This window comes from Rhizopus delemar, genomic scaffold (genome assembly GCF_000149305.1).
Source record: "Rhizopus delemar RA 99-880 supercont3.1 genomic scaffold, whole genome shotgun sequence".
NCBI lineage: Eukaryota > Fungi > Mucoromycota > Mucoromycetes > Mucorales > Rhizopodaceae > Rhizopus > Rhizopus delemar.
The window spans coordinates 2,598,935-2,612,052 of record NW_027137827.1 but is presented as its reverse complement, the minus strand read 5'-3'; the positions used below and the strand labels follow the sequence as shown (position 1 = coordinate 2,612,052).

Below are 13,118 nucleotides of genomic sequence, written 5' to 3'. Positions count from 1 at the left end.
ACCATGTTCGTCTTATTCATTTCTTTGTACTTTTTAACGATGCCAGAGATTGTAATACCAATGTCATTTTCTGCATTCAAAGAGGATTGTAAATTGATATTACACTTTCCTTTTTTGGTCGAGTTTTTTTTTCAATCGCACATCCGTGACAGTTGGAACACCTACTTGGACTTTCCTGGATACACAAGCACAGAAAAAAAAATTTTTTTTTCATTCTTTTTTTTTTCCTCCCCCTTTAAACCAAATAAGCTTGTATCAAAATGGAGGTAAAGGAATATGACTGACTGTTCAATTGAAAGTACTCATGTCTACTTTTATAGCAATTCCTTGCTAGTCTTGACGATCTTTTAACAAAGCTGGCTCAAGCTCAAGATTCAGAAACTATCAGAAATGTATACAGATAGGAACAACACCTACTTGTTTTACAGAAAAAACTCATTTTAAAACATAGGCTACTTCTGTTTTAAATACCCAATACTATGTCACTGCTGACTGTGTACCTGCTCTGATTGAGATCATTTCTCGATCTCCTCACTTCCAAGTGCGTCAACTGGCTGCTGTCGAATTGCGCAAGAGAGTGAGCAAGTGGTGGTCTCAAATCCAAGAGGCCGTCAAGACCAATTTGCGTGCTCAACTTTTGAACATTGCTCTTAATGAACAAAAGTAAGAGGAAAACGATAGGGGCAAACAATCCCTGTGTACTGACAAAGTTCCCTTCTAGTGAGGCCGTGCGTCACTCGATCGCTCGTGTGATTTCTTCTGTAGCCAGTATCGATATGCCTGATAACAAATGGCCAGCTTTATTAGAGTTCCTGCATCAATCCTGTGCTAGTCAAAACCCTGCTCATCGTGAAACGGGTCTGTACTGTCTTTATACTCTGTTTGAAGTCATTGCCGATTTCTTCATGAACAACACTGGATCTCTGTTTGAGCTGTTCAGCAAGTCCATCGTTGACCCCGAAAGCAAGCCTGTTCGAATCACGACCGTTTTGGTTCTCGGTAAACTTTCTGAATTTGTCGACAGTGAAGATAAAAATACGATTGTAAGCGGAGGATGCGGACCGGATGACCTTGAAGACTAATTTTATGGTTTTAGAAAATGTTTAGAGCTATTATTCCCAACATGGTCAGTGTGCTGGAGCAGTGTATCAAAGACGGTGATGCCGATAACGCAGGAAAGATATTTGAAGTATTTGACACGTTGTTGATGTTGGCAAGTATTCAGTGTCATTTTTCGAGAGACATGGACTAATGACTTTTGGGATTTTAGGATGCTCCTTTATTGTCAGAACACTTGACCAATTTGATTGAATTCTTCTTAACCATCGGTTCTAACGCTGAATTAGATGATGAAATGCGTGTCTTGGCATTGTCTTTCTTGATGTGGGCTGCAGTTTAGTAAGTTTTGTTCTTTCTCTCTTTTTTTTTTATTAATCGTTTTTATAGCAAACAAACCAAGATTAAGCAATTAAAGTTGGTTGGCCCTATTGTTGAAAAATTAATGCCAATCGGTACCGAAGAAGATCCAGAAGATATCGATGAAGATTCTCCATCTCGTGTAAGAATTCATTAGTTCAATATCTGTTTACTTGTGCTCATCTGTTTATCTCTCTAGTTGGCTTTCAAGGTGCTGAACGCCTTGGCTACCAACATTCCCCCTCAACAAGTTTTCCCCATCATCATGCCTTTTGTTTTGAACTATATCCAAAACCCTGATCCTCGTTATCGTAAAGCCTCTATGATGGCCTTTGCTGTAACCGTTGAAGGTTGTACTGACATTATCTCCACCAAGCTCAATGAGCTCCTTCCTCTGGTGTGCAGTGGTCTTCAAGATCCTGAGATTATTGTCCGTCGTGCAGCCTGTATGGCTCTCGGCTGTCTTGCTGAAGAGATGCCTTCGGATGTCTCTGACCACCACCAAGTCTTATTGCCCCTTGTTTTCAACTTGATGAACGACAATAACGCTGAAGTGACCAAGCACGCCTGCAATGCTCTTGATGCTACCCTGGACGGTTTAGGATCTGACATTATCCAATACTTGCCTCTCTTGATGGAGAAACTCTTGTTCTTGTTGGATCATGCCAACCAAAACGAAACTCGCGCCACTGCCATTGCCGCTATCGGCAGTGCTGCCCACGCTGCCGGTGAAGCCTTCCAACCTTACTTTATGAATGTTTTACCCCGCATCGTCACATTCATGTCCACCAAGGAACCTGCGGATGATCACTTGCTTCGTAGTGTTGCTACGGACGCCGCTGGCTCTATTGCCGAAGCAGTGGGTGCCGACGTCTTCCGTCCTCACACGCAACAAATCATGGGCCTGGCTATCGAACAACTTCATCTCGACTCTGCTCGTCTCCGTGAATGCTCTTTTGCACTTTTCTCTAACCTCGCCCGTGTCTTTGGTGAAGAATTCGCTCCATTCTTACCCACGATTGTGCCTGAAATCATCACGACCTGTAAGGCCGAAGAAAAGTCCGAGGCTGCTGTAGAGGAAGAAATCGATTTGACGACGGGTGGGGCTGATGATGATTTGGATGATGACTTTGAAAACTTTAGCTTCAACTCTCCTTTGGCTGATGAAAAGGAATTTGCTGTGGATGCTTTGGGTGAGCTGTTTGCAAACACCAAGAGCCATTTCTTGCCTTATGTTGAAGTCTCGCTTGCTGAATTACAAAAGCTCACTGGTCACTTGTTTGACGGTGTTCGTAAATCGGCTACGCAAAGCTTGTTCACTTTCCTCAAGACCGTTTATACCATGTCTAACCCTGGCCCTTGGGCTGTCGGTGTGCCTGCTACCTATGCCGTTCACGAAAACGTTCAGAGCTTGATCAACTCTATTGTTCCCATGACAGTGGAATTGTGGAAGGAAGAAGACGATCGTTCAGCAGCTGCTCAAATCTGTCAAGAACTTGTGGGTGCCCTCCGTTTGATGGGTCCTATTGTTGTTAATGAATGTCTTGAAGATGTCTGTAACAACTTGTTGGAAATCTATCAAAAGAAATCGCTTTGTCAACAGGCCTTTGAAGAAGGAGACGTCGATGAGGAGGAAGAAGATTTGGAAACTGAAGCTTTGCTTATTAGCTCTGCAGGTGACCTTGTTGCTGCTTTGTGTGAAACGGTTGGTCCCAACTTCACACCTTCCTTTGAAATCTATTTGCCCTTCATTCTCAAATACTACAAGCCTACCAAGGGTCAAACCGAAAGATCCATGGCTGTTGGTTGTTTAGGTGAATGTATTGGTGGTATCAAGTCTGCTGTTACACCTCACACTGAACGTCTTTTACAAGTCTTTGTGAAGGCATGTGGTGATGAGGATGAACTTGTTCGCAGCAATGCGGCCTTTGCTTTAGGTTGTTTGACCATCCATACCCAAGTTGATTTAAGCGCGTAAGAGTAACGAAAATGTAAAGGAGAGGAAACTAATTTTCTTGATGACATAGACACTATGGTCAATTGTTAACTGCCCTTTCTCCTTTGTTCAGCAACCAAACTTTGCCCAACACAACCGATAATGCCGCAGGCGCTGTTGCTCGTATGATCATTGCACACCCTGAAGCTGTACCTTTCGATCAAGTGCTACCCGTGTTCGTCAATGCTTTACCCTTGAAGGCTGATTACGAAGAAAATGAACCTGTTTTCGAATGTCTCTTCAAGTTGTTCAGCGCCAACAATTCTTTTGTAAGTTTCAATGTTTAAAGTGTGTATGTGGGAATATAAAACTCATCTTTTTCATATTAGGTTTTCAACAATCTACCTCAGTTCCTCCATGTCTTTACTCAAGTTCTTTCAGATAATGAACAATTGAAGGAAGGCACTAGAAACCACTTGATTGAACTCATCCGCGCTTTGAACAGCCAAAGACCCGATTTGAACATTGCTTCAAGTGAATTGGCTCGTTTCTTGTAAAACTTTTATTAAAAAAAAAACAATAGAATGCTCTTTTATAATATTTATTTTCTACCATCATATTTCTAATAAAGAAACAACTTTTTTTATTATAAAGGAACACGACGCAAAGCATGAATTAACCAAAAGTTGGAAGTGACAAGAGCAAGAGCACCAGCTTGATGAGCAGCAGCCAATTCGATAGGGACCATATAAATCAAGGTAGAAATACCCAGAGTCACCTGAAGGGCAACAGCGCCCATCATGGTGTTCACAGCAATCCTGGCGTTCTTGGGCAAAGGTAATCCTCTAGAATAAGCCCACAAGGCTGTTGTCAAGGTAGCTGTTGTCTCGGCCAAGGTACGGTGATCAAACTGTACCGTGGTAGGGTTTTCAAAAAAGTTTCTCCATTTACCACCATCATTGGGCTTCACGTAATTATCTGACCAGAGCTCGTCCTTTGGAGGCACAATGCCCTCACCCATCCAAGGGAATTCATTATAGATCAATCCAGCGTCTAACCCAGCTACCAATCCACCTGACAACAAAGTCAACAGGATCAAGGAACCCAAGCTGTGTGAAGCGATACGGAAACGCTTCAAGACAGGGTTATTTAACATGGCCGCTGTGGAGGCTGGGTATTGACCGGAAGCAATCTTGTTTTGACGCAAGATGTCGGCAGCAACAAAGATCGTGCTACCGTAAATGGCGACAGCAGTGGCCAAGTGAGCTGTCAGACGGTATTGACTGACCCGAGGCACCGCTCCAGGTTCTTTCATCAACGCTTCAGAAAGACCCGACTTGACCATGTACCAACCCATAAAACCCTGATGGATAAAAAGTTGAATACAATCATTTTCTTTTTCTTTTCTTTTTTTTATTTACCTGGAAGCCTAATAAACAAGAAATACCAAAGGTTTGCTTCATGACTCGTTTTGACATGTAACCCCTTGAAGCAAAATAAAGACCGGGTAAAACAAAGGACATGCCGATGAATCTACCAATCATACGGTGAGACCATTCCCAATAAAAAATATTTTTGAATTCTTCTAATGTCATGTGTCGATTAAGTCTACAGAAAGGGGGAGGGGGAGAGTATTTAGCTAAATTAAAGGGGCAAGGTGTTTTTTTTTTTCTTTGTACACACACTTTACATTTTATATTCAGGAAATTGTTTATACTTTTCGAATTCTTCTATCCATTCCTGCTGTGAACGAGGTGGCTTCATGCCCGAGATCACATTCCACTCAGTGATTGACAGCCCACTTTCTGTCAAACGAGTCAAACCGCCTACGACAACAATGGCAAATACAAGGCCAGCATTAAAGTATAGCCAGTGTCCAACAATAGGTTTGGTTGTCTCCACTGCTGCGAATGATTGAATGAAACGTTTTTGCTGTGAAAACTGTGCCTTGAATGCATTGCTGTGAAATTGCAAGCAGCTTTTACGAACGGGCTGTGGACGAAAGGTTGACAAAGCCTTGGTGAGCAGTTGGCGTCGAGAGGGTCCTAGAAAAGGACGCTGGAAGGCAGCTCTAAACATGATCTAAAATGCAAGAAAGGTGAACAAGACAAGGAGGGGGGGGAGGACTGAAAGTTTTATCAGGCGATGCCCGATCTTGAGTCAAATTTCAAGTTGTCAATAAAGAAAACTCCGTCCCGATCACTTTAGCCAATAGAGTAATAATATTGGAAAAGCCCCTTTTACATTTTATTCCAGACAGAAAAATAAGAAAGTTATAGGCAATGGTTGATAGAAAGAATCGTACTTTACACTTTGGACGAGTTTGAGCAGGGTGGTATGATAAATTGAGATTTTCAGCAGAAAAGTAAGTCTGAAATAGCTAAAATTTTCCTACCAATTTTTTATTTTCGGGTTTACTCGTATCTTTAATAAACTTGGAATCTTCTTTTGTATGCTCTCTTCAGGTTGTCATCATTGCTCAATACTGATAGGGTATATGAAGTGTCAGTCTTAGTCATCAAGACATAAACAACATAAGAATAAAAGCGCTTACCTCCGAAAAGTAAAGCAATCATCGATTGCAGCCTAGTTCTGCTTCCTTTTCAGAAGAGAACGGCAAGAGTTTTGTTGACAGTGTGGAATTGACTGTTGTTTAGAAAGGCTTAATGAAGCCGGGAGTATGACCACGACCATATATGAGAGCAGATAACGAAAGAAGAGGACCAGATAGCGACGGAAGATGACCAGAGAGCGAGACAATAAGTTTTTTTTTTTTTTTTTCTTTTTACGCATGTTGTTTTTAAACTAAAAGGGAAAAAACGATGAATAAACAAAGCAAGTCTTCCATTCACTCTTTTTAAATGTCTTTTTTTCTTGGAACACGACGCGTACCCCTGTTTTATCACTTTTTATCTTATCAAGTCAATTACGATGAAAGGATCGATTGTTCTTTAACATTTGCTTGAAGCAACTTATGCAAAAAGAGGATAAGGTATAGATGTAACTCTCTCATTAAAGTTCAAAGCTACATCTGCCTCTTCTATATGCTTAGCAAAGAAGCAAAGAGATATCTTCTTTTGTAGCTTTCTAGAAGGAACCTGAAATAAGATTTACCTTCTCAGGGTTTGAACATTTATCACACTTTTTTTTTTTTTTTTTTTTTTTTTTAGTTTGATGTTGGACAACAAAAAAGCTTTATGTAATGTACTTCATATCTCTTTCTATTCTTTAAATCTCTTCATAGCAGGGGACTTCAATTTCTCCTTCGACGACAATACTTATCACAACACAAGACGATCGAACGTCCCACATTATTTTCTGCGGTTTATGCTTTCTCAGTTTGAGGATTGTATAAATTACGTGGAAGACAACATCAGCTATCGACCAACTTTCTGAAGAGCAGACTCATCCACTTGTATAGACTATAAGTTTGCAAACAAGAGTATTCACAACAATTGCAACAACGGGAATGTTGAATACATGAACAAAGAATGGACAGACCACGCTCTTTTATCTATAAACTTCACCGTAGGAACCTCTTCAACTGGAAAGGGTCTCTGGAGAGCTAATCCAAACTTAGTCAAGAACCCAGCATACGTCCATAAGCTCAATGAACAAATAGAAAAATACATTACTAATAAGCTATCCAAATATAATAACTCTCCTCAAGAGAAATGGGATCTACTCAAGAAAATGGTTAAAAAGGTTACTCAAAGCTTTTGCAGAAATAGATGTCAATGGAGGAATGATCGGATCAAGCAGCTCCAAAGTCAAAGAAATGATACCTTCAGGCGGTACTCCGACAACCCAACTTGTTTGAATATATTGCTTCCTGAAGTTGAGAATAAGCTTGCAAAGTTACAAACCGAAATAGCCGAAATAGATATCCTCAGAACAGGTAAACGATGGATCGAAAACAATGAGAAATCGGCCGGATACCTCAAAAGAACAGCCGAATCAAGAAATATCAAGCGAAATATCACTAAGCTTGTACATCCAGAAACTGGCTTGGAATGCTTAGATATTAAAGCGAAACTAGATGCAGCTTCCAATTTCTATTCTACACTTTACTCCACAGAACCTATTGATCATCACGACCTTGAGTCAATGCTAAACACGATAGACAAACAGGTATCACCAAGCGATGCTAAACATATAATCAGCAGCATTTCATTTGATGACATTCTAGATGGAGCGAGAAGAACTCCTCATAAAAGTAGCCCAGGCATGGACGGATTACCCTATGAAATCTTACACTTGATAATTAGTCATCTTAGCTGCAAGTCTCTAGTACTAGAAGTTTACAATGATGCTATCAACAAGGCGCTTTTTCCAAAATCATGGTAACAAACTTGTTTGGTTCTCTTACCCAAGACTGGTGACCTTATAATCCTAAGTAACTGGCGTCCAATCTCACTGATTAATACAGATTGCAAAGTCTTTACAAGGATCATGAATAGCAGGATTATGGGTATCTCATTCAAATTGATCACTCGTTTCCAATCAGGCTTCATGCACAACAGGTTTATAGGAGATCATGGCTTCGCATGTCGGTTGATTATGGAGGATGCCTCTAAATCAACGTCAATATCAGAAAGTTTAGGAGTCATGTTAGATCAAACAAAGGCCTACGATCGTATTCACCCCGAATATTTGTGCAAAGTACTCAACAGGTTTGGTTTCCCCAATAAATTCATCAAGTGTATCCACGACCTTTTCTTTGGCAATTCTATATCCGTCAACGTGAATGGATCTTTGTCTGACAGTATACAACAATTGCACGGATTACGTCAAAGAGACTCGATTTCACCTATACTTTTCAATCTTGCAATAGAACCATTCTTACTACCCATCCTTCACAATGAAATCATTGATGGCTACTGTCTTAAAGCTAGAAGATCCAACTCTGACTTGCAATTAACAGCACCAAGACCAGTCAAATTATTAGCCTACGCAGACGATATACTCATATTTATCAATTCTAAGGAAGAATTTCTGGAACTACAAGAGCGACTAAAAGTATATAATGGTGCGTCTAACTCTCAAGTAAACTATTCCAAGTCGGTGGCATTCCCTTTAGCCGGTGGAACCACATTCAACAATCGAGAACTCAAAGAACTAATCATTCATAATGATTTCAGGTGGTTTGACTCTCAATCATTAGGCTACATCAAGTATCTTGGATACCCAATATGGTTCACCAACGATCAACGAACTATATTCCATAAAGAAACCATCCGCAAGCTTGAAAGCTCGGTTAACATTCATTCCCAGCGTCAACTTTCCGTTTATGGCAGGGCACACATTGCTAATACACTCATATTCTCCAAGTTGTGGCATTTTCTGCGAATTACAAGTCTCCCAAAAAGCTTTTACAACAAGGTGTCTTCTATTGTGTAACAATTCGTGACTCATAACCTGTTTCCCAGGATTGCTCGGACAATTCTAGAGCAGCCGAAAAATAAAGGTGGTGTCTCATTATTGAATGTAGAAGTTCAGCAAAAGGTTTTCCAGTTTTGATATATCAACCCATTGCTGTTAAACTGTCGTCAAAGGATACCAGACTTCCTGTACAAGATGTTGATATTTACTCTGCAATCTTCCTTTGATGCTCCCTTACACGTCATCCCTTTGATATTCAAGCATTCTAGATTATACGGCAACATGAAAGGCCTCCATCCATTAATCCCCATGTTTAGTGCTTTGGGCTCCTGTCCTCGTTTACCTACAGAAAATGACTTGACGATATCATCACAAACTAGTCTACTCATTCCCTTCAAAGATATATGCGAAGAAGACCCTCAAGAAAAATTCAAGTTTAGCAAATTTCTTCAAGCACAAAAAGCATATCATTTCTTTGAACATGATTTCCTTTCAAATGGTATACAGTTCAAAAGCAGACAACATTGTGGCTCTCCCAATATTCTACAAAAAATCAAAAATGCTGTCCTTACTGGAAACCTTATCTTCAAGCCATATTTTGCATCTTTATTATCAGCTGAACAGCAAGATCTTGAATTGGATAATGAAGAGCATCCAACTGAACCAAATATCAACTTTGACCCATTCATTCAACAGATGAGCTATGAAGATATCAATATAACAGCATTGAAGAATCGTCAATTAAAGACAATGTTTAGCTTCAACTCAAACTCACAAATCACAAATATAAGTCATAACAACTGGGAAGCTTTTATCAGTAGTCCTATGCACCATATTCCTAGGAATGTATGGTACAGACTTCTTCATAAGAAATTATCCACTCGAGCCAATTTGCATAGAATCATCCCAGCAAAGGTAGATGACGACTACTGCCAATTGTGCAAGCTACCAGAAACAGAGCAGCATATGCTCTTTACTTGTATTCAAAAACAAGACTTGTGGAACGCAGCCTTCAAGAAATACTTGTCAAATCCTAAAGATCCCAACTGTAGCTCAATATTCGAGGATTTATCCACACTTAGATTATCCAAGTATTACATCTTACACTATCATGACAAGTTTACAATCTATGATTTTTTTGCTACAATCATTCAATTCATTTGGAAAGCCCACTGACAACAATTCTTTGAACAGACCCCTGTCGTGGATGAGATTGTCATCAATCAAATCCAGAAGGGGCTATTGAAACTATCTGCTTACAATTCTCTATGCTAATTTCTTTTGTATTTTCGCGACAAGTCACTGTTTAATACACTTGTATCGCTCTTAATCCTTATACTCTTTGATGAGTTTTAATAAATACTAAAACTTTCATCCATAAAAAAAAAAAATAGTTATTTTCTTTCTTTAAATTCTATCTATAAAAAAATGTCTAATAATAAACGTGTGCACCTTTCTTTCTCAAAAAATTGAGCTTTTGGATCAAAATGCTACTGGCCAGCTTAATCAAACAGAATTAAGTGAATGGGCTATGAAGAAATTCAATTTAGATCAACCACTTGCCCAACAGACTATATTAAATATTCTCAAAAAATGCTGAAACGTTATATAGTAATATTAATGTTGTCAATAATGGCAAAAGCCTAACAGCAACACACTATCCTCAACTTGATGAGGTGGGAAAGTTTGTTGCAGACATGAACAATAACAATCTGCCAGTCAATTGAGATTCAATCCTTCGATATGTAAGACCTATTGCTTGAGTGAAGTATAGAATCCTTGAAAATGAAATTTCATTTTCTTCTGGATGGCTCACCAAACTTTTTAAGTGAATTAGAGTAAAATGCAGGCCAATACATGGTGAAAGTGCCTCAGTAGACATTACTTCTGAAAACATTCAGAACGAATTGAGAAAGATAGAAGAACTTCTTGGGCCATGTGATCCTGCAGATATCATGAACTTTGATGAAACAGGTTTATATTACCAGCAACCACCAAGAAGAACCATATGTTCCGAGTCGCTTGGTGGCCTAAAAAAAAGTAAAACTCGTCTAACAGTTGGATTGCTTTGTATCTCGGATGAGACTTATAAAGGGCAACACAAGAGCCCCAAATGTTTTAAAGCAAGAGCTAATTTGTTATCCATGACTGCAATTGGAAAAAAAAACATGAAGTTGAATACCATTATTCTAATAATGCTTGGATGACAACATACGTGAAAAAGTTAAATATTGCCTTTGGAAGACAGAATCGAAAAATTGCTCTTCTTTTGGATAATGCGTCCGTTCATAAAATAAGAGTTTCGCCCGACAACATCAAATTGATATTTCTACTAGCAAACACGACTAGCAAGCTACAGGTAGCCTATTATTTGTCGATAAAATGCTATATAAACTGTCTTTTTGTTTTACAGTTTTCTCATTCATATTTTGTATACACAGGAATTATTGACAACTTTAAGGTACACTTCCAAGCCCAGCAGTACGATCGTGCTTTATGTCTGTATATCAGTGAAAAGTTGAATAATCCGAATGTTTACAAAATGGATCAAGCTCAGGCTATGTTTTCTCTAGCTAATGAATGGATTAAAGTAAAATCAGAAACAATAAATGGAATGCTCCCAAATTTCCCCGGGAACTTTGACAACAAAGTTACTGATGTTAGTCAGTTGAACCTTGAAGCAGATGAAAGCGAGATGATAGTATGTTATGCAACAAGCATTACTAATAATGAAGAAACGGCAGAAGACAACATAGATGAAACAAAAGAAAATGATAATACAGAGCAAGATGAGTAGCATGTCGATATAGTAGAGTGTAAAAAACGATTGAGAGAAGCCTATGAAACTATTCTCATGTACGAAGTTCCTTTGGACGATCTTCATCGTAAATTACATCGCCGAATTCGAATGAGATTGGCTGACTCTTGTGCTGAATTAAATAAGTCAAAAGAGCAAACAGATCTTCAATCTTATTTTACAAAGTAAAAAATTTATTGTTAGAGTGCTCCAAAAAACTATCACTTATAAAAAATTTTCTATTTAGTGGCAAAAAATATTTGCGTTGCACCCTTAAATAGAATAGTGGTATAGTGGTATTTATGCTGGGGACCTATGCCGTTCTTTAGAAATACACCCATAAATAGAAAATACCCTTAAATCGAACATCCTTAAATAGAGCGGCTACTGTAAATGTCAATACGAGCATCCTGCTTTTTCCTTAATTGTTGAAACTTCGGATCCTATTTGGAAAGAAGTTTTTTACCAAAGAAGAACTTCGTGAAATCAGGAATTACAAAGCGCCAGTTCTTCCCAGTATTGAGGAATGACGAAGACGTATTCTGCTCGGGAGTCGCCTTTGATTCCTTTTGATTTTTAAATCTTATTTTATACTCAAACGATGCTCCTTTTCATGGCGATTCTAATGGTAAGCTTTTCGGTGTGATCGGATAACTCTAACGGACGTTGTTAAAGAAGATATAAAAGAAAATAAGGGGAAAGGAAAATAATCAGCTTCACCGCATCGGGAATTGAATGAATGGAAGTCACAATTGACCGACATTATTTTTCTTACCTATTATTTTCTCCTCTCACAGGATACATTCAAGAAGACGATCTCTGGACGCATTGTTCACCCAATATGCCAGCACACTAAACAGAAAAGAACACCAAAAGAATCAACATGAAAACGGATGCTCAATTGATACATTATTTACTTTATTAATTAAAAACACCAGAATGCTCTTCACAATTGTATATTTCCCCAATTACCTTTCTCTTTAATATGTTATTTAAAGCATCGATTGTTGCGAAATAATAAAAAAAAGGCTTTCTTCCCGCTAAAATTAATTTTGGGTGTCGAACATATTATTTTTGCACGTTCAAGCAATTGAAGTCAAGAACTAGTGTTGTTGTTTATCTTATTGTTATTGTACATTAATAGTTTCATACAGTCTTCTATTAATTGGTTTCTGTTATTACTTCACCGTATAGCGAAACTAAACATAACGTACAAATTAGTAACTGTCAGGAAGATGTAAGAAATTACTTGGCCTCATTTGATCAAGACGTATTCAAGAAACCTAAAGATTTTTATGATCACGCCTTCGAAAGTAAATTTGAATTTGGTACTAGCACAACCAAAAGATGGATTCAAAAATCTGTCATTGAAGTTGCTGAAGTATTCGAAAACGCCGAAAGAATTGAGTTGAACAACTTTTCTGAAGGCGATCTTTTCAACAAAATCTGGCAGTTCGTATTTAAGTACTTTAAAGACAGATTTTTGAATACGGACGTTGCCGTAGTGAGGACGAAAGATATGGTAAAGGACTCTCCGAGCCGCGCTTTTTTATTTGAAAAATTTATATAAACTAGATCAAAATACTA

At 38.6% G+C, this 13,118-nt stretch overlaps 4 protein-coding genes across 4 annotated transcripts; 3 read left to right on the top strand and 1 right to left on the bottom strand.

The window, feature by feature from the left end:
- Window positions 1–260: 260 nt before the first annotated feature.
- RO3G_01031 (uncharacterized protein) lies at window positions 261–3,699 on the top strand (the record flags this gene model as incomplete). Its single annotated transcript, XM_067655622.1, has 9 exons — window positions 261–266; window positions 321–392; window positions 452–663; window positions 722–1,043; window positions 1,097–1,189; window positions 1,271–1,398; window positions 1,447–1,558; window positions 1,616–3,390; window positions 3,444–3,699. The coding sequence occupies 9 exons, from the start codon at window positions 261–263 to the stop codon at window positions 3,697–3,699; spliced, it is 2,976 nt and encodes a 991-aa protein (XP_067511723.1).
- Window positions 3,700–3,998: 299 nt separating this feature from the next.
- On the bottom strand, window positions 3,999–5,431 carry RO3G_01030 (uncharacterized protein; the record flags this gene model as incomplete). Its single annotated transcript, XM_067655621.1, has 3 exons — window positions 3,999–4,715; window positions 4,774–4,885; window positions 5,043–5,431. 3 exons carry the CDS (start codon window positions 5,429–5,431, stop codon window positions 3,999–4,001), a joined length of 1,218 nt encoding a protein of 405 aa, XP_067511722.1.
- Window positions 5,432–7,819: 2,388 nt separating this feature from the next.
- RO3G_01029 (uncharacterized protein) lies at window positions 7,820–9,910 on the top strand (the record flags this gene model as incomplete). Its single annotated transcript, XM_067655620.1, has 2 exons — window positions 7,820–8,748; window positions 8,908–9,910. 2 exons carry the CDS (start codon window positions 7,820–7,822, stop codon window positions 9,908–9,910), a joined length of 1,932 nt encoding a protein of 643 aa, XP_067511721.1.
- A 1,678-nt stretch (window positions 9,911–11,588) lies between these two features.
- On the top strand, window positions 11,589–11,720 carry RO3G_01028 (uncharacterized protein; the record flags this gene model as incomplete). Its single annotated transcript, XM_067655619.1, has 1 exon — window positions 11,589–11,720. One exon carries the CDS (start codon window positions 11,589–11,591, stop codon window positions 11,718–11,720), a length of 132 nt encoding a protein of 43 aa, XP_067511720.1.
- Between the last annotated feature and the right edge of the window lie 1,398 nt (window positions 11,721–13,118).